The following is a 27,720-nucleotide window of genomic DNA, read 5'->3' as shown; positions in this document are numbered from 1 at the left end:
CGACGATGCGACACTCTAAAGTTCTAAACTACTCCGATATACAAAGAGGGTTGAACTCGCAAAACGCAAGCAAGTTGCTATAGTCAACTGGCCTAACAAACATTTGCAAATTTTCAAATACATTATGTACCCATTTTTTATAGAGAACTTTAACGAAAAGCACCCGGTACTGTTCACTTTAACGAAAAACCATATTTTAACACTAAAAAGTCAATCCTGATACTATTCACTTTACCCTTTATTTTGTCCTTATCATTAAAACTCAAAGTTTTCAAATCATTTTCATTAGTTTTCCATTTTTTTTTATAATATTAGAAACGATATCGGCGAAGAGAGAAGCAGAACATGGGTTCTCAAGAGTAAGAGGAATGTCGTTAACCAACTGAACTATCAATCCCTCACACACCATATATAGCTATTTTAAAATGTCATTCAGTACCACATCAAAATTAAATCGATGTTAACTTAAGGTACAATATGAGGCTATGCATCCAAAACAACAGAAGACCGATCTGAATTTTTTTGCAGACTTTCTGAATTAACATAAGCTTGCATAAAAATAACAAACGTTTCGCGTTCAACAATGACTGGCAACGAAGATTTAACCTGTCCGATTGGTACCGAAAGGTCCCATTCAAATCGGAGAAATCTGGTTTTCCAAGAGCTTTGTATTTATTTCAGTCAGTACCAAAACATTACAAAAGCCCTATAACTCCGCGTATTCAACTCCGTGAAAGGAGGAAAGAAATGGCAGGAACAGAAGAACCCTCTTAACACTATAAACCCGACAAACTGGGTTGAAACGAACATGCCTGTGAGATGAACAAAGACGCGGCCGAAAAGAAACCCTCTCCCGTCTCCCGCTACATATTCTACAACCCATCCAAACTCACGCGCCGCCAGAGTATATAATAAGAGCCCAGATAAACTAATATGACAGTAATCCCTACTCTGTTAGCACCTTTTAAATCGACACCTACTAACATTACACAAACCTTCTATTCCTGTGGCACCAATACCAAAGACAAGTCCCCCCTCCCTCAAACATAGCGTTTCCGACAGTATAAAACACTGGTTGTTTAGACCAAACGTTACAGAAACAAAAATATGATGACCTTATAAAGAAGTGTGCATCCATTACCTAAGACACTGTAACTGCTTTGAGGAGTTAGCGGTTAGTCCCACGCACTGGCCACCCCTGCACCATACCCTCCTCCACTGTACCCACCATAAGCACCCCCATATCCACCACTGCTACCTCCACCGCCTCCACTATAGTAATCATTGCCACCTCTGTTGAAAGAGGAATCCCTTCGGAAGTCACGGCCACCAAACCGGCCTCCCCCAGAACGACGGTTCCTCCCACCACCAAATGAAGCTCGAGCTGCGTACCGGGACAGCCAAGCAGGTACTTCTTGATTTGATTCTTGCATCAATTCTGACAAAGACCTAGCGAGCGACGAATTGTTCTCATTAAAGAAGGCAGTGGCCAAACCAGACTTCCCAGCTCGTCCAGTACGACCAATGCGGTGGACATAATCATCAATGTCATTTGGAAGATCAAAGTTCACAACATGCGCAACATGAGGGATATCAAGCCCACGTGCGGCCACATCAGTAGCCACCAAGATCGGAGTGTTGCCACTTTTAAATGACCTCAATGCTTGTTCCCTTTCCTGCACAAAAGTACAGATAAACAAATATATAAACAAAAGGTAGAATTTAAACATTAATCTTATAACAATGCACTACAACGTAATTACTATATGACCTCAAGCCCCTGGCATAACATCCAATCCTAAGTCTCAAATTGATTATATAAATTATTTAAGTTATCCTCTAAGCCGAAAATTTAAACAGTGTATATCCTAATAACAGCTTTTCCACACCACTTTATCACCCAATTCATATTCATATATCAACATATATAAGGAAGAATGCATCTCCAATCACTGCCCAGTGTGAACTTGACAACAAACCAACAAAAGTCCCAAACCCAAAACTCATGTGCTACAATGTGATGCGACATGGATCAATACCAAAATAAAAGGACCAATGCATGCTTATAAACACCAACAAGCCCATGTTCACTGGAAAAGATGATATTCAAACAAGGCATTTCACAGTCCTCTTGTTATGTACCTTGCCATTATTAGCTAACATGCTACTTCATGTTCACTGGAATCTCAATGTCCAGGAAGGAGAACCATAAACACAACATTCCCAAGCATGAACAATCTACTAACTCCAAAGATCTGAGTGAGAATGTCCATGTTTGTTCTACAATGACAAGATGCCGGGGTCTGATAACTTAAATATTATCCAACCAAATTAGTGAGGTGTGATAGCACCAATTACAAAAACACACCAAGGTAACTCCCCTTAAAGTTAAATACATAACAGTATATCAAGACATGTACCCCGGGAATGATAGAAACCAGATAGCAAAAGCCACATACCTGCTGTGATCTGTCACCGTGAATAGTAGTTGCAGGAAAACCATTCATACACAGCCAATGTTCAAGAGAATCAGCTCCCTTCTTTGTCTCCACAAAAACTAATGTCAGAGCTTGCTGCAAAATCAAAAAAACAAGGTCAGCAAGGGGATGAAGAAGATCCAGGACCACACAAATTTGGATTTTCCAATTGGTAAAAGTTTTCACTTTAATAGCTAAAGTAGAGCTACATGACGACCCAACAAACATATCAAAGGCATATAAAAAGTTCAAAAGAAGTACCACCAGAATACCTTGCCCTGTGCACCATTGGCCCTCTGTGCATGAAGAAGGTCCATGAGGTGACTTCTTTTATCAGATTCATGAACAAATTCCACTCTTTGAACAATCAAATCAGTACTAGAACCCACCCTTCCAACTGCCAGAAAGATGTACTTTGCAAGAAAATCAGAGGCCAGTCTCTGCACGCAAAACAAAGTTACAAGTGAAACACAAAGTGTGATACTGTTTTAGTTCGCAAAATGTCTGCAAAAACCATGAAGAAAGTCTTGCATTTATAAACTTTTTCCAACAAAAAGAAAAATTACCTGTATTTCCTTCGGAAAAGTGGCACTGAATAGCATAGTCTGTCGCATACCTGGTGGAGGCATGTCCATTTGCTGCACAATTTTCCTTATTTGTGGTTCAAAACCCATATCCAGCATTCGATCAGCCTCATCAAGGGCTAAATATCTAATCATCTGCAACGAAACCCTAGCTCTCTCCAGCATATCCACCAGTCTTCCAGGAGTTGCCACAAGAATATCAACACCTCTTTCAAGCTCCCGTAGCTGTCCAAAAATACATGATCAAGATCTTCTATATATCTCAAAAATAACAATCCAGTTCAGTAAACAAGAAAATTAAGATGCAATAAGATCCAGTAAAACAGTCCCAGTCCAACTCCAAAACCATATCTACAAAGAAATTTCCCAAGCAGGCCTAACCAGTACTTTGCTTATTGAATTTAAATACCTAGATAATCCCAATGCAACATAAAATACAATGAGCAAAGAACAATTGAGCTCGCTGTTCAGTCCAAAATCCATAGTCTGTGAAGCTATAATATTTTTCATGCATGAATATAATCCCAGCTACAAAATGCAAAATAGAAACCTTAATAGTATGGCATATCAAAATTGAACTTCATGTGATTTCTTTCGGTTATCATTTAAACAAAAAAAAAAAAAGAGAAGGCGCAACCATAGTTTGTAAATAAAGTTGTAAGCAAATAAGACCATAAGTTCTAAACTGTAAAGTTCATAAGTTAGACAATATAAACACCATTCTCACATATATTAGCAACAAAAAGTCAACAATTACAGAACAGTACATGAGGGCAAAGCCAATTCAACGTGGGGCAAAAAACCAAGTCAACAGAATAAAATAAAAGGATGACAAACCTGCTGGTTAATTGGTGCTCCTCCATACGCAACAACCACCCTAACACCTGTTTGATATGAAAATTTTCGAGCTTCCTCATGAATCTGAAATACAAAGGGAAATTTTCAATCTTGATCATGTGTCCTGCAAGGACATGTACAAAAGTGAGAAAACAATTTTTTTATACATACTTGAATTGAAAGCTCCCTAGTAGGAGATAGAATGAGAGCAAGCGGATAGACTGTATGTGCACCACGGGGTGGTCTCTGTGCAGGTTGTCCCTTCATGATTCCACTGATGATTGGGAAACAGAAAGCAGCTGTCTTTCCAGAACCAGTTTGGGCACATGCCATCAAGTCTCGGCCTGCAAGGGAGATAGGAATGGCATGACGCTGCACAGGTGTGGGTTTCACATATTTGCACCTCTGAATATTTTTATTAAGTGCGTCACCCAAGTCAATATCTGCAAAGGTAATCACGGGAGGGGGAACATTGTCTCCACTTGTCTCAACCGGTATATCTTCATACGCATCAAAGTTAATACCACCGTTCTCTTGCTCACTAAACGGCTGCACTGTTTCGTCATCATCTCCAAAGGGGTTCACTTCTCGTGCCCTCCCATCCCAACCACCACTTCTGCTTCCCCAACCACCACCGCGACCAGCATTACCACCATATCCAGTTCGAGTGTTGTCATTTCTGGGACCACCCCAACGAGGTGCACTGAACGCACCTGGGCCACCTCGATCATTGGCAGGCCCAGTGTAGCTTGGAGCAGGTGGGTCCGAGGAAGGTGGACGGTTACGGAGATGTGGGGGGACGTAGGTGGATCGATTAGGAGCAGAAGCAGCAGAGTTTCCTGAACCAGCATTGCCAGACGAGCCAGAACCTACATTCTCAGCTGCAGAATTTGCAGCCAAATCTGCCCATGAAGTGCGCATAGTTGATACAACTAGGACAAAATTATCACTCCAAAATAGCCTTAAAAAATATATAATCTTTGAACCCACTTCAAAATTCTCCACCAATTGAATCACTAATTCAATTACAGTTCCAACAAAGTCCAATCAACGCAGACGATAAAACCCTGAACAAGTAAACACAAGTAAGAAAAAATTAACAAGCAAAAAACTTTACAGAATTATCAATTCAAATATGCAAAAGGAATAATCACCAAACACAAAACCAACAACTCAACAAGAATGCACCCAAAATCACCAAAAAAGAAAACCCATTTCACCACTCAACCTAATTAATAAAATTTTCCCTCACTTTCTCTTCCCCTTTGATAAAATTTTCCCGGCAACCAAACAGAACCGAATCAAAAGCAATTGGAGACGAACAATCCCCGATCTATAATGCAATGAAAACAGCAGAGCCGCAGAATCGATGCTAATGCAAGGCAAGAGATTGACATGCACAGTAGAGAGAGAAATATAAATATATATATGTAGAGAGAGATAAGTAGAGAGAGAGAGACCTGTACGATGCAAAACCCTGAAGCAGTAGCGCGGACGTGAAGACGACGGGAGGTTGGAAGAAGGAGAGAATAAGGAAAAAGAACTGAGAGAGAAGAAAACCCTAATGTTTTGTTGGTGCAGCACGCAGACAAAAATATCTTAACCCAAAAGCCGTTCCCTTTCTCTCTCTCTCTCTCTTAAAAAATAAAATTATTTATTTTAGTTTTTTTTTTTTTTTGAGAAGTGACTTTACATCAACAGTCTACTTTTTCAAATGCAAGAAAGATTCACAAAGTTATTTCAACCACTATCATTGTGTGATTCATAAGGGTCAAGTTTGACAAAAAAAATGGTCAATAATGAAACTTAAGACATGCCGTGTGAAATACAGCTCTGAAATTCATCCATAACCATTAAGCCACCTCATGGTGAATCAAACTTAAGGTGTGCCGTGTGAAATACGGGTTTGAAATTCATCCACAACCATTAAGCTACCTCATGGTGATTTTTTTCTTTTGAGTACATCAATGTTTTTACACTAAAAGGAGGGGAATTTGGTTAAACCACACAATGAGCAACCTAATTTGGTATCGAATTGGACATCTATGATATTCGAATATAAAATCTCTCATTTCCAAGTGAAGAATACTAACAGACAGTAGTATTGAGTGACATCCACGACGGTTTTTAATTATTATTTCCTATTTTATTGCTTTTTTTTAAAAGGAGGAGGAGTCTTTTTTTTTTAATTATTGTTGAAACTAGGAGGAAAATAAAAGGGAAAAATGGGAGAAGAGAAGGAGAAGCCGAATATCCAACAAGTATTGCGGCTGGCGTGTTGGTGGTGAATTGGAATGAGAGGTCTTAATATCTTCACCATCTATCCTAATTCCTAATATCTATCAATTCAATCCTATTTTCCTTCACCACACCTCACAACTTATCCCTTATTTATGGTCATTTTTTGCGCGAATCTTCGTAATTACATGCGTATTGGAAATTACATATGGGCCTTTTGTCATTTCATCATAGTGTGCCCAACGGATACGCAACCAAAGTCTTGTTTGTGGGGTTAGTAACCATCAAGAGTGTGTTGTAAGGTAAGGGAACTTCAAAATTCAACTTAAGCCAAAAATAATACAATTGATCCGGCATCGGGATTCATACAATTCGAACCCCGCCCCGGTGCATAGGAGCTCGTGACTCGGCCGCCGAACATCAATACTCTGACCAACATAGATGTCGTAAATTTGAGTTTGGTGTTTGAAATTGAACCTATAAGAACTCGATTGAAATTGTTTTTAAAGTGACTAAAAATACTCTCAAAGAAAACATTTGCTTACATTTTTACTAAATATTGGTTTCGAAAATAGTTTCACTAAAAGCATTTTCAACCATTTTCAAAGTAATTTCAAATGAACTCTAAATTTAGCTATCTCTCACAAATTTAGACTGAAGATTTGTGGTCTGAATTTGACTTTTGGGGTGGCGAACCATACCTATAACCTGATGCGTAGGACTTGGAGACATGGCACCTACAACGCTGGGATCAACGTGTGTCATGAGAGCTCAATTCTCACCCTAGATTGGACTTGGTGATCTAATGCTGGCAAACGACCTCATAGACGTGCACCCATACGTAACCAACGAGCAAAACGGAGCCCCAACGCCTACGACTAGACGTAAGAAATTGATGCTCGAGACTGAACTCGAAGACCCAACGCAACAACCATCCATGATTTAATATTATCTAACACTTCAATTTTCTAATACAAATATCACAATAGCTATTACCTTAATGCATGAAACCGAACTCAAAGTCATTTGTCAAGATTCTTAAATAGCAATGTGGATTAGTTGTCAAGTGTAAAGTCTTCAACTAAAAAAGAACAGGTCATTTTGCATCATGATACGTCCCTAAATCTAGATTGTATTATTAGTATTTCTTATATTGGAAATGTGTTTTGGTAATATAAATGAAATTGTTTTTGAATATGAGAAATACTAACAACACAATCTATTGGATTAAGGGACGTATGATGATGTAAAACATTGTTTGAGAATAAGCTCCACCCACCTAAGAGTTGTTGGCCTAGCAATCAGGTCTTTGGTTTTTGCTCTCAAATTGTCTGAGGTTTGACTCTCTTCCATAGTACCCACTTAGCAAATGCTAGACCTTCTCGCTCCCCAAATATTGTGGGTCAGGCAGATGATGTAGAAGTTAGAAGTTAAACCCTTCATACTAATATAATCCTTTTGATAATTATGCTCATAAGACTAAAATCATCCGTTGCTCAATTCCAACTCATGATGGTACGCAAGTTCAGGGTAGAGTTGGGATCTTATGTTCATGGTTCGAAAGGCAGAGAGCCATACAGACATGAAGCTGTTTTGGCCCCCGACCTCGAAATCTCCTTTGGAGTATGTATCATGTATAAAACTTGTACAATTATTGTGTTGTAACACTTCCAATCCTCTCCGGATTTTTTTTATGAAGATTATGGAGATCTGTAAATTGTATCTGTTCATCGTACAACATGTGGTTAGTTTTTGTCATGTACTGTTTGTATTTAATTTTAAATAAAAATATTTTAAATAGTTTTTGACGGCATGATGTACAATAAACGGACATTTTTCACGGATCCCCATAATCCTCACAAAAAAAATCCGTCCAGGATCCGGATTCATAAAACTTTAAGCTATGGGGACTCTAAAATATGAAAGACTAGACTAAATTCGTCGTTGCTTTAAGGGTTAGGGTTAAGCTATTGATTTTTAGAAAAACTAATGAAAATGACTTGAAAACTTTGAGTTTTAACCATAATGACAAAAAAAATGTAAAATGAATAGTAATAGGATTGACTTTTTACTGTAAAAATATGATTTTTCGTTAAAATAAACAGTACCGGGAGTTTTTCGTTAAAGTTCCCTTGAATTTTATGTAAAGGTTTTAAGTTTTGAGTCTTAAATTTGGCTTCCCTAATCCATGTCACGAGTCACAAGCTTAATTTTGAGCTCAAGTCAAATATATCAGCTCAACATCTCGAGCCACGACGATTAGGTTTTTAAGTTTGGCTTCCTTAGTTTACGTAGGGAGATAAAATTTACAAAGTATGTGCAGATAAATCCTAGATGCATCTCAAACCTTTTTTTTTTTCTTATTCGATGGAATAAATTAAATCAAATACAAAGATCAACCCGTAAGCAATGAAAGAACCCCTTTTACGAGAAAATTTTCAATATATCGAGTTTTATTTTCGACACTTTAAAAAATCTCTATTCCTCCATCTAGCTATACTTCCGTCCTATATCATGCTTAAAGCATATATAACCAATTGATGAGCTACTTTATTACAATTTATAGGACTGAAACAAAACAAAATGCATGAAAATTGAAAATGGAAAATTGAGTTGCTAAACGCTCGATGTCATCCGTAATGACAAAGGTCAATGACAACTAAAACCATAACATTTTTTCTCGATCGATCATTAATTCCTCAACACATTATTCATAATATGTTAACCATAATAATTTTATATTAAACTCGTCATCTACGTCAATAAAATTGCTTACATACCAACAAATTTGGATGAGTGTTAAGAGTCGCACTCTCCTGATATGTTAGAAAACATCTGGAGCCATCGGCGATCCATTATTTACATCCACAATCTCAAATAACGACACAAATACCTTTGTCTCTCACGCGCTCTTAAAACCAAGTGTTACGACCGCCCAATCAAAAACCTCCCACTCCCGGTGCAAAAGCCATGCACGGGTCCAATCATCCCACGCGCGTACCACTCCACACTCCCCATTTTATCGTTTTAAACTCCCGAGACCCCAAAAAAATAAAACAAAACAAAAGAAAAAAGAAAAATTCAAAAGAACTAAAAAGCCTCTGATTTCTCCACCACCGCCCTCTCTCTCTCTCTCTCTCTCTCTCTCTATCTCTGAGTGGCTCGAAGAAAACGAAGAAGAAGAAGAGGAGGAGAAATCTAGGGTTTCCTGCAGATCTAGGGTTTGGGTTTCGGAGGGGCATCTTGATTTGCGAAACACGGTGCGTTTCGGGGGAAGAGGAAGAGGAAGAGGATGGATTCGATCCCTTCGAACTCCCATGGGAATCTGGATGAGCAGATTGCTCAACTCATGCAGTGCAAGCCCTTGTCCGAGCAAGAGGTAACCAAGCCTCTAACTTTTCAATTTTATCTATTTTAATTTTAATTTTAAATTTAGTCCATTTCTTTTTCTTTCCTTTTTTTTTTAATTTAATTTTTGTTTGAATGAGTTTTTGGGAAGATTTTGTGTTGAATTTTGGGAAATGAGACGGATCGGGTTCTGAAATGTTATGGCTTGAGTGGGGCAGATCGAGAAATGTGGTGCATTTCTTTGTTTGTAACTGTGTGCGTGATCTGTAAATTGAATTTTGCTGAATTAGGGTTCGTATGGGGCCGATCCAAGGCTGTGATTTCTTATAGTTTGGGGATCCATTGATTAATGTTTTGATTCACTTGTGTGGGTTTTCGATCTTTTATTGGATTTACCACTGGGTTAAAAATTCTAAGGAAATGCATGAACTTGGTGGTTATAATGATTTGTTCTGCTGTTAGGATTGGGTATTGGCAATGTGGTCAGATCCTATTTTCTGTGACACTGCGGGTTTCCGCCTTTGGGATTTGTGAACAGAAAAAACGAATTTTGGGTGTCTGACCAAGGCCATAAAACTGAATCTTTCAACAGATTTATAGACCTTTGCGGAGTTATAATAAACAGAGACTTTGTGGAGCGCAGTATTTGAGTCTGGTTTTGGCTAAATGTGCACATTGTAATACATTGTTAAGGAGATACCTTGAATTCTCCCTTATTTGGACAGTACTGAAATCAGTAATGTTAAACCTCCTTAGTTTATGTTCCATTGTTGGAGGAAACGCTATACAACTTTTGATTTGCCGAATAATCTGCCCGCTGCGTATATGCTTTATAGTGCATGTAAGCATATCAATATTTCTTGGGGATGGATGAAGGGTTGTGTGGGTATGCTAGGCTGATAGCGTACTTTATAAGAGTGTTAGCTTCGAAACTGAGTTGCTATGGTGCTTCTTGGATTTCAGAACGTTGGCTATGTTCTATGGTACACCAGCCTATACAATATTATACGTAATAAGACCAAAATATTTGCTTTTTGAAAGCGCTAATGAGCTGTTATTGAAAGTGCAAGCATGTTCAATTTAATGTTTGTTAAAGGACCATTTTATATTATGGTTTATTTGGAGTTTCTTTTTCATTCAATGATGTCAATAATTTTCATCTTAATTTGTTGTTTAATATAGGTAAGGGTGCTCTGCGAGAAGGCCAAGGAAATATTAATGGAAGAAAGCAATGTCCAGGTGGGCCATTTTAGTTGCAAGTTTCTGTTTCATGTCTTTCTTTGTACTGTTTCATACAGGTTTTGGACCTATAATGATTTGGGCATGTCATGAGGTAAATGAATAACCATTTTGGGTTTTATGTGTTGCAGCCTGTAAAAAGCCCTGTAACTATCTGTGGTGATATTCATGGACAATTCCATGATCTGGCGGAGCTTTTCCGCATTGGAGGAAAGGTATTGTTCTGATTTGGGCTATTTAATTTATCGTATGTGTTCTTTAATTGGTTGCTACTTATTGGTGATGTTTTCTCTTTCTTAATTTGTAGTTTTCTGGTTTGTTCTGTTGGATGTTTCACTTTCCAAAAATAACATTAATTTCCTGTTGCAATTGTTTTTTGCAGTGCCCAGATACAAACTATTTGTTTATGGGAGATTATGTGGACCGTGGCTATTATTCAGTTGAAACAGTGACTGTAAGTATTGAGTATTTTTATTTCTACTTCTTATCTTTCAATTAGTTAAACTATAACTTTAGGGTTCTCCTCTGGCACTAAGATAAAAGGTATTTTGGAAACTCTGGGCAATGATTTGGTTTGATTAGTTAGGGTTGTGATCAATACAATTAAATTTTCAATTCCTAATGTAAGACCTTAAAGTTTTACTTTTGAGAGTTGGATACATGTTGAACATGAGCCATAATGAAATAGTTTGGTCGGGATATGATAGAGCTTGCAAGCTTCCAAGGTTGTATATCAACCCTATTGTCAGCCAGTTTTGGTTGGTATGCGTTGCAACTTTATTAGGTCAGGTTAGGTAGTAAAATACTCAGAAACCTGATTTGTCTCAACCTCTGAGACCCCTTGATTTTTTGCTAGCGGGGGAGACTGAAAAAAGGGTAGTACACATAAAGATAATGAGATTGGGTATAAGCTATATTGCACTTTACTACTTAATGTTCTTATGATGGGAATTTTGGGGAAAAAAAGTGGATGCTTCATCTTCCCTTTTGGCACTCTTGATGTATATCATTATGATACTAACTTCTTTATCATTTTTATTCAGCTCCTTGTGGCCTTGAAGGTGCGTTATCATCAGCGTATTACTATCCTAAGAGGAAACCATGAAAGCCGTCAGGTATTTTTAACTTCTGGTCTCTCTCTCTCTCTCCCTTGATGCAGTAGCTTCTACTAGCATGGCCAATTAGTATTGGAGAGCCTTGTAGATGCTCCTGCATCACTCCCCCTCCCTACGTTAGTTATTGCATTATTGTTCATATCAGTTTGGTACTAATTGCATGTGTGGTATTTGATTGTGGCTTTATTTTACTCCTATGCAGATTACTCAAGTTTATGGTTTTTATGATGAGTGCCTACGGAAGTGAGTTTCTTAACATCATTTGTTTTGTGGGTCAATTTTTATACAACTAAGATTTATGTGTGGCTTGTGACTTCTAGAAGAACTCCATTTTACATTTGCCTTTGTTCAGGCCTAAAAAATATATACATGTAAAGGTGTTCTTTATGTTTAGTTTTCCTTAGAAAATTTTCAGTATATAGAAGTCAGTGTGCATCAATTGAAGAAAAACTTTAATTGCACCTGTGGACGTTGCCTTTTAAGTTTGATGGATGTTGTATGAGTGGCCGATGAGCTATTGTGCATATATTTGTACACTCATGAATGTAGGTATGCATATTCATGAACACAATTATATAGTATATTTGCAGCTGCAATTGCTATTCTACAACATAATCTGCACATATCATATTCACATACTTCTTTTACTGCTTAAAAGAGTATAATATGAATCAGGAATTAAAGATGATCACACTAGTGTGAATCAAATCCTTGGGGTGCACCACCAAATCAATATTATTTCAGAAGTGTATTACCTTAAAGAATTCAACTTACTGTTGCTCTTGATTATTTGCTTATGCCCTTGCATTGACTGGTGATCAGTCACCTAGTTTTGTCTTCCTGCTTCACGCTTCTCATTCCCTGATTTATCGTCTTGGTCAAGCTTGTAAAGTGACCCGTTCTTTTTCTCTTTGCAGGTATGGTAATGCCAATGTTTGGAAGATCTTTACAGATTTATTTGACTATTTCCCGCTCACAGCATTGGTTAGTATAGTTATATGTGACATAATTATGATGCTTAAATGGTCTTTGTAGATAGTGAGCCAGTGCCTGCACTTTGTTTAAGTTAGCCGTCTGCATGACCATGAACATTCTTTTTATTGTTTCTATTGAAAATAAGCACCCTCAAAATTTCTGGGTGCAACCTTCTAGTGCATTGCTACCAGTTAATTGCATGAGAACCTGCAGTTCCTTTTCTAAATGCCTTCGTCAATCATGTTGCGCTGCAGCTTGACTGTAAACTGCTATTACTTGTACCACCACGTGACACATTGATCTACTCTGCATCTTTTGTTATATATATTGTTTTTAGTCTTAGGTGTGGGTGAATAATTCTGTTTCCAAGTGTTGACATATATTCTTTTATTTGTTTGAAGGTTGAATCTGAAATATTCTGCTTGCATGGAGGGCTGTCTCCATCCATTGAAACCCTCGATAACATACGTAATTTTGACCGTGTACAAGAGGTTCCTCATGAGGGTCCCATGTGTGATCTTTTATGGTCTGACCCTGATGATCGCTGTGGTTGGGGTATCTCTCCGAGAGGTGCTGGATATACATTTGGCCAGGTACTTTACCTATTTATTCATTTCACTTTTTGTTGTGGTTGATAGTTTGAATCAGTTGGCCAGTCTTCTAGATTCCTGACTGTGTAGGCTGATTTGCTTCCTTTTTGTTGTTTTTAACAGGACATATCTGAGCAGTTTAATCATACAAATAACTTAAAGTTGATTGCTAGAGCACATCAGCTGGTCATGGAAGGATACAACTGGGGTCATGTGAGTATTTATCCTCATTCTTTGGCTGTGTTTATTTTGCAAATGAAAGTTGTGTAATTAATTTGTTTACCTTTGGGCAGGAACAAAAAGTGGTCACTATATTTAGTGCACCCAATTATTGTTATCGCTGTGGAAATATGGCATCCATCTTGGAAGTCGATGACTGCAAAGGTCACACATTCATTCAGGTTGGTCATTACTTTCTCTCCAAACCCCCCTTCCTCTTCCTCAACTCTCTCTGCTATCGCAAACACATGATGGCCAAATAGTACAAATGATATGTTATGGTTCAGTGAATGGTTATTCATATGGGTTCATGCGATCTATTAAGTTGCATGCCTGCACAAATTGCATGGGAAATGTTTGAAACTTTGTTATCTTGTATTTCAGTTTGAGCCAGCTCCGAGGAGGGGAGAACCAGATGTGACCCGAAGAACACCTGATTACTTCCTATAATGAAACTGACGAATCAGTTGCTGAAGTACCTGCTGCTGCTGCTGCCTGCAAGGTCTCCGTATCGAGGGCTCTTCTTTAAATTTAAGATTATGAATTACACAACAGTGGTGGTGGTCGGTTTGGGAAAAAAAATCATGTAGGATTGGCAGGTGAGGCTTCCTTGGATGGCGCACGAGTCTCTGTGAAAGGAAGCCGCGGAAGTGGCGACGCTGTTGCAGCATATGTACCATTTCCAGCAAACAATGTGGCATCTTCTGTTTTGATTTTTAAATTTTTTTTTTTTTAAATTTAACTTTTCTGTAGAAGGATGGTATTTTTGGGGGGTTGGTGATTTGTAGAGGGATGATCAGCTCATTTCCTACGATGGGTGCTTTTTTAATTTTTAATTTTTTATAAGTTTTCCCCTTAATTAATGAATTCTCAATGTTCCAATAGGTTTATTTTAAATTTTGTTTTTGTCATAGTCCAATTGATAGTCTTGTTGATTTCCCCTACACGAATCTATTTTTTGTTTGGCTCTGTTGTAGACTTTGACATGAATTTTTTGGTCTCCTGCGATCAAACTAGTTGCAATTGGCTCTTCTTAGATGTTAACAGATATTGTAATCAATACATTTGAAGCCTTTCAGTCAAAATGATTTCTGAGATTGGTATAATTTCTTACTTTGATCTTGAGATTAGCATAACCCTCCACTTGAATTGAAGTGGAGGTGGTTTCTTCAATTTAATGGAATATTTTTGCAGAATTATCTAAATAATTGATGGTGGATAATTTTAAAAATCACATTTATCAAGTTTAAATCTTAGAGATTAAAGTGAGGAATTATGATAATTTTAGGGACTATTTTGACTAAAAAAACCTCCATTTAAACAAGTTCTTAGACAGTCTTTTGGTCATTACATGGATAAGGTAATGAGAGAGAATATACTTGATATAGCGAAATTGATTTCTCCACATCCATTTCTTCGGTGCACAATTCCGTTTGATTTTAACGTTTGAATTGAATAAATCAAAGAAGGCGCTTCTTTTAATTCTACTATTTGAATTAAATAAATCAAAAGGAGGGACATTTGAAGATTCCAATTATGTTTCGCTAATCGGAAGGCAAACTTCCCAAAACTCGGTAAAAAATGATAATGGCATTGGCCAAGAGAGAAAAAATTCCTTTAGATGGGAGTCTATTTAGATGAGCTATTATTTTCTTTCGACAAGAGAATGCCTCAGTTTATTAATACAGATAATATTCTATATTACTTTTTGCTCTAGCATATTAGCTACTATATTCTTCGCCTTAGACAAGAGAGAGAGTTGGTTTGTTGTTTTAGACAAGAAAACGAAAGTCTATTTGGATGAGCTAAAAGTTTAATGTCATTTGCTTTGGACTAGAGAGATTCTATCGAGATGAGGTACAAAGAGAAAGAAAGTTCCAACAATCATTATTTGCAATTTTGTTATGAATGTGAATTCTTCAATTGATACAGTCTACATACAGTAAACGCTCTTAACTACTTGAGCTATAAGTCTTCTGAAATTTATAACGAGCAAAAATGTACACGATTTATACATAGCTCAATCATGCACAAAACATGTCTAAGTAATTTGATGTATAACTTCGTGTTTTTGTTATTGGGACATCAAAGTATGTGTTGATAGAGATCTTGTGTATGCCAAAGGCAGCATGAGAAGTTTCTTGGCTCTCTTTACGTATGCTCTCTTTGTCAAGTTATCGTAATCGTTGTCTTCGATCGCGTCCAGTATGTTTCGATATATCAGTAACGATGACCATACCTGCAAAATTACAGCAGATCATTAGATAAAGAAAAAGGGTGACAATCTCTAAACTATCATGAATGACAAGAACGTGTATGGTTGATGAATAAACAGGTAAAACTACGACAAAGGGACAACAACAACAACAGATTCGTATTGTTGTTTGTATTTGAATATTCTATTAGTTTATATATCCTATGAAGTAGAATGTTTTGTTTTCTAACCATTTGGAATTGCTTCTGCAGGAAGCACTTTTATTAGAAGTTCTATGCTAGAAACACGTTAAATTCATAATTAAAAGTCTAAGTGCTTCCTAGATAAATACCGAAAAGTGCTTTCTGAAGAAGCACCTAACAATTTTAAGACCCACCAAGCTCTTCTATGAACAAAAGCACTTGTTTTTCTACAAAATATAATCAGAAACACTTTTGATTGTTAGCAAACGCTTTTAGCCCTTCCAAAAAAGTCTCAAACAAGCGATGGATCAATTTCTTTTTCATCCCTGACATCAATGATGTTGGTAATGGAACAAAATTACTTAATAAAATTTTAGAAAGAGGTATATACCGGCCAACGGCTGGCCTTATCAAGCTGAGAAGCTCCTTCTTCTGCTAGGTTGAAATAAAACCTTGCTCTTGCAATTTGTTCTTTCATGAACGCTCTCCATTGATCAGTCACCTTTCTTGAAAAAACATCGTTATCGCATAACCCAAACTGTGCAAGCTCGTCTTGGGGAAGATAAACTCTCCCTCTCATTGCACTAAAACAACAATAGAATTAAAAATCAGATCAAAGGCGATGTGCGCTCAAACTTGTGTGTGAGAGATCAAACACATTACCCTAGTCAACTAGCCTAACTCATGTTTGACAATGAGGAGCTTAGAAATGAGCAATTAGTACATATCAAAGAAACTTACTCCTCTCCAACATCTCTAAGGATGTTTGTGAGTTGGTTTCCTATGCCCAAATATAATGCAGAATCATATGTACGTTGTGCAGAAATCAAAGAATCTGGTGCAATTCCCATTACAGGAACACTCATTAGGCCAACCGTCCCTGCCACGTAGTAGCAGTAAAGATAGAGCTCTTGAAAATTTTGGTATCGACATTTTACTATGTCCGTTCTCATACCCTCGATCATGTCCCTAAAAGGCTTTTGGTCACAGGAAGGTGAGTTCATGAGATAAAAAATTTGATGAGCAGCAAATGATCATAAGTTTAGTGAACTAAATTATATATTTTATAAGCACCTTGATGTCTAAGGGGAAATTGGAAACAGTATGAGTCAATGCAGCATCAAGCATGTCATAAGGCCGTCCTTCGAAAATGTCTTCCAATCTTTGTTCCCATCTATCAAGAACTTCTGAGGTCATGTAGCCGGAATTCGGGCCGTCCACCAGTTCATCTGTCCTCCTACACCAAACTGCATTTCATTTTTCAAAAGATCACATTATAATCATTCAAAATTTATTTTGACAAAGAATGATTTCTTGTGTGGCAACTTTATGAACATGATTTTTCTTCCAATTATGTTAAGTTGTATAACACCACTTTTCTTTTAACAAAGTGATACTCTAAAATAATGTAATATGCAAGACGAGAATTCAAGCTCGATTGCAAATGGCATATTGCTTTGATCAACTGGCCTAAATAATATCTACCATGTGATACTACATGAACATAGAGAGTTGAATTCTCACCATAGATTGCCCATATCGCCTTTTGACGTTCTTCTGTCATAAGTAAAGTGCCTGCATCAAGAGAGTGCACCAGAATTAAATCTCATAGTCATGAAAAAATTGATCATTATTTTGAATTCAGTAGCGTGGCAAGCAAAATATCATAAAGTTAATGCTTTGGAATGCAGTTAAAAAATTTGATGGAGAAAGAAACAAGGGTAATGAAGTTTTACCTAGATAGAATGTCTTGGCATATTCTGCACAAAGGTTCTTGCACCTCTCATATGCTTCTTCAAGAAAGCTAGGGTTAAACTGCGGCCTGCGCCGGCCGCCTTCCCCGTCCACACTATAAGTCTGAGACTGCCTTTGAACGATTTCTTGCACGTGTAAATCAGCAAGAGGAATGCCTTGAATTGAAAGCTGAGGAAAAAAAGGCCTGCTTCTTTGCTTGGGAGCTGTAATCACTTGAGCTTTTGCTGCTGTGACCATAGATTTTCGACACCGAATTCTTTCATTGCTCTCTCCAATGTAAGTCTTTCCTGCGAAGGAAAGTGTGGAACACATTTGGAAGTTTTTCACTTCTTTTCAAAAGGGTCTAGAGAGTAAGATAGAAATGTGAAATGGAAGACCTGCATTTAAATAGATATCCCTCTCTCTTTCATGATGTAACATCACTGTAGCTAGGATTTTAAAAAAAGTTGAATGTACTGCAGAAATGCCCACGGGTAAAACAAGCCAAATCTTGGATTAAAAGTCAAGACATTTTCACCTCACTTTCTTCCCAAACGCTTCTTGTTTGTAGTAAATCGAAAATCCAAAACGTGTTTCTGAAGGTTTGCACTATAGGGACACTAACATGCAGTAAAATTTTTAGTGCTATTTTATTGTCGGTTTAGTGTCCCTCTAGTGAAATAGAATATTTTTACAAATTAGAGGGCACTAAACAAATAAAAAATTTGCTCTAAATCATGTTATGTAGCAAGTGGTGAATTGCATTGGTGGATAGGATCTTCCTCTTGAATATACCCAATCCGTCTTGATCCAAAACATGTTATATAAATGGCTTATTGTCCATTATTCTAATTAAAAATTTGTAACTGGTTTTATTTGGGCATATTTCCGTAGATTATACGGTGTCAACTAACAAATACACACACTTGAGTACAAAACCCTTGTTGGGTAGGAGGTGACGTGATTTACAAAGAGGCTGTTGTGTTGTGTTGTGTTTAGCTTATCTACTCAAACGTTGTTGCCAAGACTGTTTTCTTCTGCAATCTCATAGATAGAATCTTTCTGCAATCTCATCGACAGGATCTTTCTGAAAACATCAAAATATGATGCTCCCTTGAGCTTCTTGAATCATTTTTCAGTGTTTTGTCATGGAGTGATGTTTCAGTTTCAATATTTTGGGGCTCCAAGTGGAAATTAACTTCGAAGGAAAAAGATTCCTATAGCGATTAAATAAAGCATGACTGAAACAACGAGGAAACAGATTAAAACTGTTGTCATCTTGTATGAACTGGAAAACTAAAGTCGGCGAGGGAAGTATATTTAATTATTAAGCACTTTGGATTCAATATTAGTGTTGAATATTTTTGTTTATTGTTGTTTGTTTAGGAATTTCCCCGGCACTGCAGACGGCTATAAGTCGACGGTTCAAGGTAGAAGATGAATTAATCATGACAAAAATCTATTTTTAATTCCGCACAAAACGATAGGATGTCAGGACTTTATAACTAAACTATCTAACTTTTTTAACTTGGATAATTTATAAATTGTCGTTCATTTCTTACTTCAATGCGTTTAATTTTAGCTAGTTAACTAATTTATTCCTAGGCATCAAATGTGACCTATGGTCTCGTTTGATGTTTATGGTCGGATTCGATTGGATAAAATTGTGGATTCAACATATGTTGAAGAAGTAAATGGATTTGACTTTCAAATATTATCTAAGTTGAAAGTAAAAAATGAATTAGTCACAGAGTAAACTTATTGCTACAAATCTCGCTATATTTTATGAGGATAGAAAGAGCGAAGTTCCATCACTTTCAGTTCTCTCCACCTTTGTGGACACTATTGAGATAGATTAATAAAATTTTGGTTGGCTAGAAGGCGGGTCGGGGGTGGTTGGGTGGGAGGGGACACAATTGTTGACAATATCCAGCCAGAGGAATAAAATTTTTTGGAACTTGAATATCATGTATAAAATGACATGTTGAAACTCAAACTTTTGTCCAATTATCAAAGTATAGTACTGCATTCACACATGGAAGATGCCATGGGTCGATCCAGAGATTTCTGGATTAATTACTAAGTAGGTTGAAGCATATGTAACTGCACTATTGTACACTGACTAAGTAACATATAAAATAAAATATGATAAAATAATAAAATTCAATCTTTGACTCATGGAACACATCTTCTAGGCATGTTCATGTATTATCTTAATCCTAACTTGGAAATCGTTCTTTTTAAAAAAATTTGAAGACAAAAATACTAACATGGACATCGTGACATGCATTCACTTCAATTTTTTTTCTTCCGGAAACAAGTGATATCAAGGGAGGAGATTTGGACATTGAATCTCATGTGTATAGAGTGAGTAAATGTCTTAACTACTTGAGCTACAAAGCCTTTATGGGTTTGTGATTTTCCTAATTACTAGCCTCTCCGCACGCGCTAACGCGCATGCGAGAGGCATTTTTTTAATTACGGGTGCTGCGCACCCCTAAAAATTATATGTTTGGTGAGAGGGCTGTCAAAAGTTCCAAAACATTGAGATGATATTAGTAAGAAATTAAATGAAGGCCACCAAGAGCATTCGTATTTATACTCCCTCCAGAAAGCTCGGTAATTCGCAATGTTAAAAGGAACATGGCATTTGTACCATTCATTCTTACTGCACGCATGTATACTTTCAATGTTTTGTGTGTAGCTATTGTATAATTATGCTTAGGGAATAGGGTTCAGTCATTGAACATTGTATACCTTCAACATCACGTGCAGCAAAATGCAAAATTACTTTTTTTTATCAGCGCCCCTATCTATCTAATCTGACAAAATAGAAAGAAAAAAAAAGAAAAAACTATATAAAAGAATGCAGAAAAGTCAAAAACTGTTTGACAAAAGGCAGTCATCTTTAGTCATCAACTTATCACAAATTTTTGCAGTATTTGATTCTTCAAGTATTTTTAGGCTCTCCCCTATATATAACTTTCTCCATCCCCATGTAGTTTGTACTTAATTTAATTCTTAACTACATTTGATATATATGGTTTAGCAATAATACAATTGGAATTTATATACTTGCAATGCCTAGTTTCTCGACATATATACTTGGTCCTCTCTAATTCTAACCGTAGTTGCGTTTTGAAGTCCTATAATTTTAAAGTAAGTTTAGTTATAGTAATTAAGTTCAAATACAAAGCAAGACGTGAAAAGCAAAATCTCCACAAACTCATTAAGCTCTAAAATATCAAAACGTCCCAAAGCAATATAACAACCAATCATGTTCCCATACCAATGCCTTCTCTTTCCAACTTTTTTTTCTATGAACAGAGATTGTCCTTAGGCCTCTCAATTTGAAAGCAAAATCTGCATATTTTTGTGTACCTACAGACAAAAATCAACATAATAGAAGTAAAAAGGTGACTTGATGACTGAAATGAAATACTTTATATCTCAAACCAATGGCAAGAGAATTATCAAATGAAAAGAGTTAAACTAAATAAGACATTTCGACAAAAATAAAAAGAAAGAAAAAAACTAAATTAGACATTGTTCTCAATTTATTAGCAAAGCTATGACTTGTAGGAGGGTAAAGAAGTCAATTTTGTACTAAAAGCAATAACACATACAATTAATCTATTCTATAATGAATCTGTTCCATACAAATTCGGAGTTTAGGCGTTTCTTCCTAACAACACACCCAAATTATGAGTTTTTAATAGATCCAATTTATTTCATACATAATCGTGGTAGGGTTATTGTGTTCCTCACTTCCTGTTTTTCTTCAACAATAAATACAGAACCAAACATAAGAGCTCACATATGCACATTCAATCACTCAAACAGAATTATAAGAGAAGGTTTTTCACATGAAATTAAAATGATGTCGCATACTTGAATAATTCTCGCCATTTACCTGAAACGCTACAAAAGATAAAAAGATAGAGAAGCCAAAACTCAAGGGATAGATGAAAACTCCAGTAAAACTAAATAAACACATAAAACAGAGAGAAAATAATACTGTCCCATTGTATATCCATAAACTGTTCATTAGCCAAATTGTTTCAGAAATCAGACAAAAAATAAGCCAAAATAGAAAGAATCAAATCTTAAGCGACATAATATACAAAACCTCAATTTGAAAACGACCTTCACGAACTGGCCGTAGGAAAGGGATAATATTTCATAAGAAAGGAGAAGCCAGACGGCGAGGTTTCAATCCAAGCAACCCCTTGTCTGCCAACCCCAAGAGAGTCTAAAAATGAAGAAGCCTAAAAATGCGAAAACTGCGAGAAGAAACCCAAAAAATTATAAGAAATAACTCTTTGTATTTCATTTCTTAATGTGTAAGGATTACAACTCAATATATATACAATTCTCTAATAAAGCTTAGTACCTAATTATACTTAATTAGGTCTCTAATACAGAGATTAGTTGCAAAACTGTTACATCTGAAAATGATAGCTGTACATCTGAAAATGACAGCTGTTAGCTATGACTACTTATCCCTTTACACCCCCTCAAGCTAAGCGGAGGAGAACCCAGAGAAAGCTTGGACTGAAGAAAGTGAAACCGGGCCTTGGATAGGGACTTTGTATGGATGTCTGCAATCTGATGGTCAGTGGAAACATACAACACTTTGACTAAACCAGCAAGAACAAGCTCTCTAATGTAGTGATAATCGATCTCCACATGTTTTGTGCGTGCATGAAACACAGGATTGGAAGCCAAAGATATTGCAGAAACATTGTCACACCACAGTGTTGGAGTATGAGAAAGAGGGAAAGTAATGTCTTTGAAAATCTTGCAGATCCATGTAAGTTCGGCAGCAGTAAGAGCAAGAGAGCGATACTCGGCCTCGGTTGAAGAGCGGGCAACAGTTGCCTGCTTTTTAGCACTCCAACTGATAAGATTGGGACCAAAGTAAACACAATAACCAGATGTAGAACGTCTATCAAAAACACAACCAGCCCAAACAGCATTCGAGAAAGCTGTGAGCTGCAGAGATCCCTTTTTGAACCAGATGCCTTGATCAACAGAACCCTTGAGAAACCGGAGAATGCGTTTAACGGCCTGAAAATGAGTGTCACGAGGGCAATGAAGAAACTGACAGACTTGGTTCACAGCAAAGGACAGATTTGGCCTAGTCCATGTGAGATATTGGAGAGCACCAACTATGGACCGATACTCCTTTGGATCAGGCAACAGAGTTCCAATGTGATCCAATTTGGCAGTACCAAGAGGAGTGGCATAAGGCTTGCATCCTTCCATTTTCGTCTTAAAAAGAAGATCCATAGCATATTTTCCTTGAGACATGAAGATACCATCAGAGGATCAATGGACTTCAAGACCAAGGAAATAGTGGAGAGAACCTAAGTCTTTGACAGGAAACAAGGTACTGAGCTTTTGAATGAAAGCTTGGCAATGAGAGGCATTGGGTCTGGTGACTAGTATGTCATCAACGTACACCAAGACGATCACCAAAGAAGGAGAGGTGCACACAAACAGAGAGCAATCAGATTTAGAATTAGCAAAGCCAAGAGAGAGCAAGGTAGATCCAAGTTTATCATACCAAGCCCGATGGGCTTGTTTTAAGCCATAAAAAGAGCGATTGAGCTTACAGACAAAAGAAGGCTGAGAAGCATCAACAAAACCAGGAGGTTATTGCATAAACACCTCTTCTTTCAGTGAACCATGAAGAAATGCATTACTAATATCCAATGATTAAGGAACCAGTCATTGTGGACAACAAGTGTTAATAGAATGCGAATGGTTACTGGTTTGGCAACAGGGCTGAAAGTTTTTGTAAAATCAATACCGGCCCGCTGGTGAAATCCTTTGGCTACAAGGCGAGCCTTGTAACGATCAATCGAGCCATCAGGTTTCCTTTTAATCCGAAACACCCATTTGCAGCCAACAATATTTTGGTGAGGAGAGGAAGGTACCAATGTCCAAGTACCGGTGTGTCGAAGAGCCTCAAATTCTTCTGACATGGCCTGAACCCAATGAGCATGCTTAGATGCTTGCAGATAAGTGGTAGGCATAAAAGTATTAATATCGATGGGATGTTTAGTGGCAGATAGAGCTTTGGGTTTGAAAATGCCGGCTTTAGATCGTGTGATTATAGGATGAGAATTAGAGGGAATAGAGGGTTGAACGGAAGATGATGGATGAGATGGCAGAGGTAAGGAAGCACTAGATGGAGAGGAAGATGAAGAGGACGGGACCGGAGAAGAAGATAATGGCTGAGATAGTGCAAGTGGAACTAGCGGAGAGGAAAAGATGGATGAGGAGGCTGGAGTATGCTGAAGGGAAGTGAAATGGAGAGTGAAGTGTGGAGATGATGTAGAGGCAGTGGACTGTGGCAGTGAGGAAGAAGAAAGGTGATGTGCATCATGAAACACAAAATGCTCTTCATTAAACATAACATGCCTTGAAATATAAAGGCGTTGAGATTGGAGATCTAAGCAACGATAGCCTTTGTGCTGAAGGCTATAACCAAGGAAGACACAATGTTTGCTTTTGCCGTCCAATTTCGAGGAAACATAGGGTTTGAGCCAAGGGTAGCAGCTGCATCCAAAGACCTTTAACTTGGAATAATCTAGAGGACGTCGAAAGAGAAGTTCCCAAGGAGATGTATCCAACCGAGAAATAGGCAGTCGGTTAATGAGATAAAGAGCAGTTGCAAAAGCTTCAACCCAAAACTTGTGTGGAACCCGAGAAGAAACCAAAAGAGTTCTTGCAGTCTTTGTAAGATGGCGATGCTTCCGTTCAACACATCCATTTTGTTCCGGAATGTGAGGACAACTATATTGATGAGAAATACCATTGTGAGATAGAAAAGAATTGAACACGGAACTGGTGAACTCACCCCCTAAATCTGATCTCAAAATTTTTATTTTATTGCCAATCAAGGTCTCTACATAAGCTTTGAAGAGGACAAATAGAGAAAAAACCTCAGACTTAGCTTTCATTGGAAACATCCATGTGTATTTAGTAAACTCATCCACAATCAACAGGTAGAATCTGTAACCAGTAACAGAAAGAACTGGAGAGGGACCCCAAACATCACAATGGAGCAACTCTAAACTAGTTGAAGCAGAACTAGTACTAGAGAAAAAAGGCAGCTTGTGGTTTTTGCCGATGGCACAATCGGAGCAAAAGAAAGATACAGACTTGTCACCAATGTGATCAAGACAATGCTTATTTAAAACTTTCCTAAACATAGCAGAGGAAGGATGACCAAGTCTATGATGCCATGTCTTCAAAGAGGCTTTAGTGCTGAGAAGAGCAGTATGTGAAGAAGAAACCGAAGAGAGACCTTGAAATGGATAGAAACCTTCTTTAACTGGCCCTCGAAAAAGCGTCATCCCCGAAGAACGATCCTTGATTTCAGAACCATCAGAATCAAGGGTCAAAGAACAATAGTTATCTTTCAAGAATTGATAGGCAGATAGTAAGTTGAATTTCATCAGCGGAACATGAAGAATATTATTTAATCGGAAAGAAGCATGTGGTGTTGAGACTGTAGAGTTACCAGTATGATGAATAGCCATACCTTAACCATCACCAACATACACCTTGTCATCGCCAGAATATGGACGGGGATACTGAATCGCAGAAATATCATTAACAATATGAGAGGTGGCACCCGAGTCCATTAATCAAGTGGGAGATGATGGCTTAGAGTTGGTGTGAACACACATAGCAGCTAGCTGTGCAGGAGGGATTTTGCCAGCAAAAGCATGATTCATCCGTGCATAGCAATCCAGAGCTTCGTGATCAAACGAATTACATATTTGGCAGGAAGTGCGACCACCAGAATTGTTGAATTGACCACGATTACCACCAAAATGATTGTGATTTCCAGAGGTGTTTCTGTAAGTGCCATGATTCCCACCAGAATTGTTGAATTGACCACGATTGTTGAAGTTCTTAGAAAAATTACCACGATGATTGCGCGGAGAGAAACCTCGACCTCGATTATTGTTGTGAAACTTGGATGGCGCACTGTAAGATGACTGTTGAGCAGCAAATGCTTGAGGAAAATTATAGAACTGGGATGGTGTAGGAAGAAGAGGAGGTTGATACTGCGCAGCAAATGCCTGAAAAGGCTCAGAAGCAGAGGAGTCCACACTTTTCTTCTTGCGATGCATGAAAACTTCCTTGTTAATCAACAATCCATGAAGTTCATCCAGTGTTGTGGTAGAAATCCTGAACATGATAGAGTCAATGAACGACTCATACTCATCAGGTAAGCCATTGAGAGTGACGGCAATCAAATCATGATCAGAAACCGGAGCTCCAGCAGCCATTAAGGAATCAGCAAGACCTTTGATGCGCTGCAGATAATCGGAGATAGAGAGATCGCCTTTGTGAACAGAGTGAAGGCGAGAACGGAGCTGATGAATGTGAGCGGCAGACACACCACCAAATCGATGCTCAAGGTTTAACCAGAGATCGCGAGACGAGACGACACCAACAGTAAACGGAACAATATCCTCAGAAAGAGTGGAATTCAACCAGATCAGGATATTCTGATCTTTTTCATACCACGTCTCGAAGTTAGGATTTGGAACTCCAGTGCTGCAACCAGATGCATTAAGAACAAATGGCGGAGGGCAAATTTTCGAGCCATCAACAATGCCGGTGAGTTTGTATCATCGGAAAATTGGAGCGAATAGAGCTTTCCAGACGAGATAATTGTCACGTTTGAGCTTCGTATGAACCATACAACTGATATTCTGAACAGTTATAGAAGAAATTGAAGAAGAGGAAGAATTAGGGTTCATCGTAGCAAAATTGGGGGAAAAAGTTGCAGGAGGAGGAGTAGCAACAACTTCAGGTTGCACATAAGAAGAAGTCGAAGACGCCATGGCCAAAGATCAAAGATCTGAGAAGCAACACGATCGAAGAACAAATCGATCGAAAAAAAATCGCAAGAAAAAGAGGGATCGAGAGGCGGTTAGGCAGAGAGGCGGTGATACCATATAAGAAATAACTCTTTGTATTTCATTTCTTAATGTGTAAGGATTACAACTCAATATATATACAATTCTCTAATAAAGCTTAGTACCTAATTATACTTAATTAGGTCTCTAATACAGAGATTAGTTGCAAAACTGTTACATCTGAAAATGACAGCTGTACATCTGAAAATGACAGCTGTTAGCTATGACTACTTATCCCTTTAAAAATTACTCTAAAAAGAGAAGGAAAAAAAATCCAAACCTGAAGACTTTGATTCCATCACTTTAATTTGTGGATGTCCTTAAAAGTCCTGTGAAGAAAAAAAAAATGAAAGCCTAACCTATCAATTGATTTATTTGATAAGATAAGGGAAGAAAAACCTGCAGAGAACAAAAACCACAATCAAACCACTACAATTAAAGTGCAGAATTTTCAATAATCCTGTGAAAATGCAAGAGAAGATTAAGGAATAAGAAGCATTTTGATAGAGAACAAAACACACAAATTTAATAATTGAGAACTACAGAACTACCAGTTCTTTTTGGTTTTTCGCCAATTTGATCTTCTCCTTCAGGCTCTAGCACAACATTTTCAATTCGTTCTCTTGAGGTTATTTTATTTTGTGTTTTATTTACATGTCCAGCAAAACTGGTTCCTCTCCCACGTTTGCTTTTATTTTCATGCAAGTTTATCATTCTTCAAAACTGTTTCCTTCACACGCTTCAAGCCTGGAACTGCCGAATAGCAGTTCTATTCTAAACGTATTAGGTCTCTTTTTATTTTCTTTTTTGTTTTATTCATTTAGCAATAACATGAGAGCCTTTAAACTGTAAGCAGTTTGAAAACAGCAGTCTCTCTCCCACGTTTCTTTCCTCAGTTTCCAATATTTTTTTATTTTTTTATTGGTGTTTTTACTGCATCTGTCTCTTTGTGTTTTCAACTTTTTATTTTAAATCAAGACCAGTTACCAACATTGCATTCGTCAATTATAAATTACGTG

The 27,720-nt window shown here is 37.5% G+C and overlaps 3 protein-coding genes across 3 annotated transcripts; 1 reads left to right on the top strand and 2 right to left on the bottom strand.

The window, feature by feature from the left end:
* Positions 1-653: 653 nt before the first annotated feature.
* On the bottom strand, positions 654-5,506 carry LOC126589857 (DEAD-box ATP-dependent RNA helicase 37-like). Its single transcript, XM_050255292.1, has 7 exons — positions 5,359-5,506; positions 4,070-4,965; positions 3,899-3,982; positions 3,044-3,286; positions 2,750-2,917; positions 2,460-2,573; positions 654-1,676 (listed from the first exon to the last, which is right to left on the bottom strand). Exons 2-7 carry the CDS (start codon positions 4,817-4,819, stop codon positions 1,176-1,178), a joined length of 1,860 nt encoding a protein of 619 aa, XP_050111249.1. The 5' UTR covers positions 4,820-4,965; positions 5,359-5,506; the 3' UTR covers positions 654-1,175.
* A 3,680-nt stretch (positions 5,507-9,186) lies between these two features.
* Positions 9,187-14,541, top strand: LOC126590157 (serine/threonine-protein phosphatase PP2A catalytic subunit-like). The gene is made up of 11 exons (XM_050255688.1): positions 9,187-9,515; positions 10,667-10,723; positions 10,855-10,938; positions 11,106-11,177; positions 11,767-11,838; positions 12,041-12,081; positions 12,756-12,822; positions 13,215-13,406; positions 13,527-13,616; positions 13,697-13,804; positions 14,007-14,541. Exons 1-11 carry the CDS (start codon positions 9,429-9,431, stop codon positions 14,070-14,072), a joined length of 936 nt encoding a protein of 311 aa, XP_050111645.1. The 5' UTR covers positions 9,187-9,428; the 3' UTR covers positions 14,073-14,541.
* A 951-nt stretch (positions 14,542-15,492) lies between these two features.
* Positions 15,493-18,113, bottom strand: LOC126590835 (phytoene synthase 2, chloroplastic-like). The gene is made up of 6 exons (XM_050256345.1): positions 17,756-18,113; positions 17,544-17,594; positions 17,094-17,266; positions 16,761-16,996; positions 16,411-16,603; positions 15,493-15,861 (listed from the first exon to the last, which is right to left on the bottom strand). Exons 1-6 carry the CDS (start codon positions 18,084-18,086, stop codon positions 15,697-15,699), a joined length of 1,149 nt encoding a protein of 382 aa, XP_050112302.1. The 5' UTR covers positions 18,087-18,113; the 3' UTR covers positions 15,493-15,696.
* Positions 18,114-27,720: the final 9,607 nt, after the last annotated feature.

The sequence above is a fragment of the Malus sylvestris genome, chromosome 11 (genome assembly GCF_916048215.2).
Source record: "Malus sylvestris chromosome 11, drMalSylv7.2, whole genome shotgun sequence".
Classification (NCBI taxonomy): Eukaryota; Viridiplantae; Streptophyta; class Magnoliopsida; order Rosales; family Rosaceae; genus Malus; species Malus sylvestris.
Note: the sequence above shows the minus strand (reverse complement) of the source record. Positions and strands in the feature narration are given on the sequence as shown.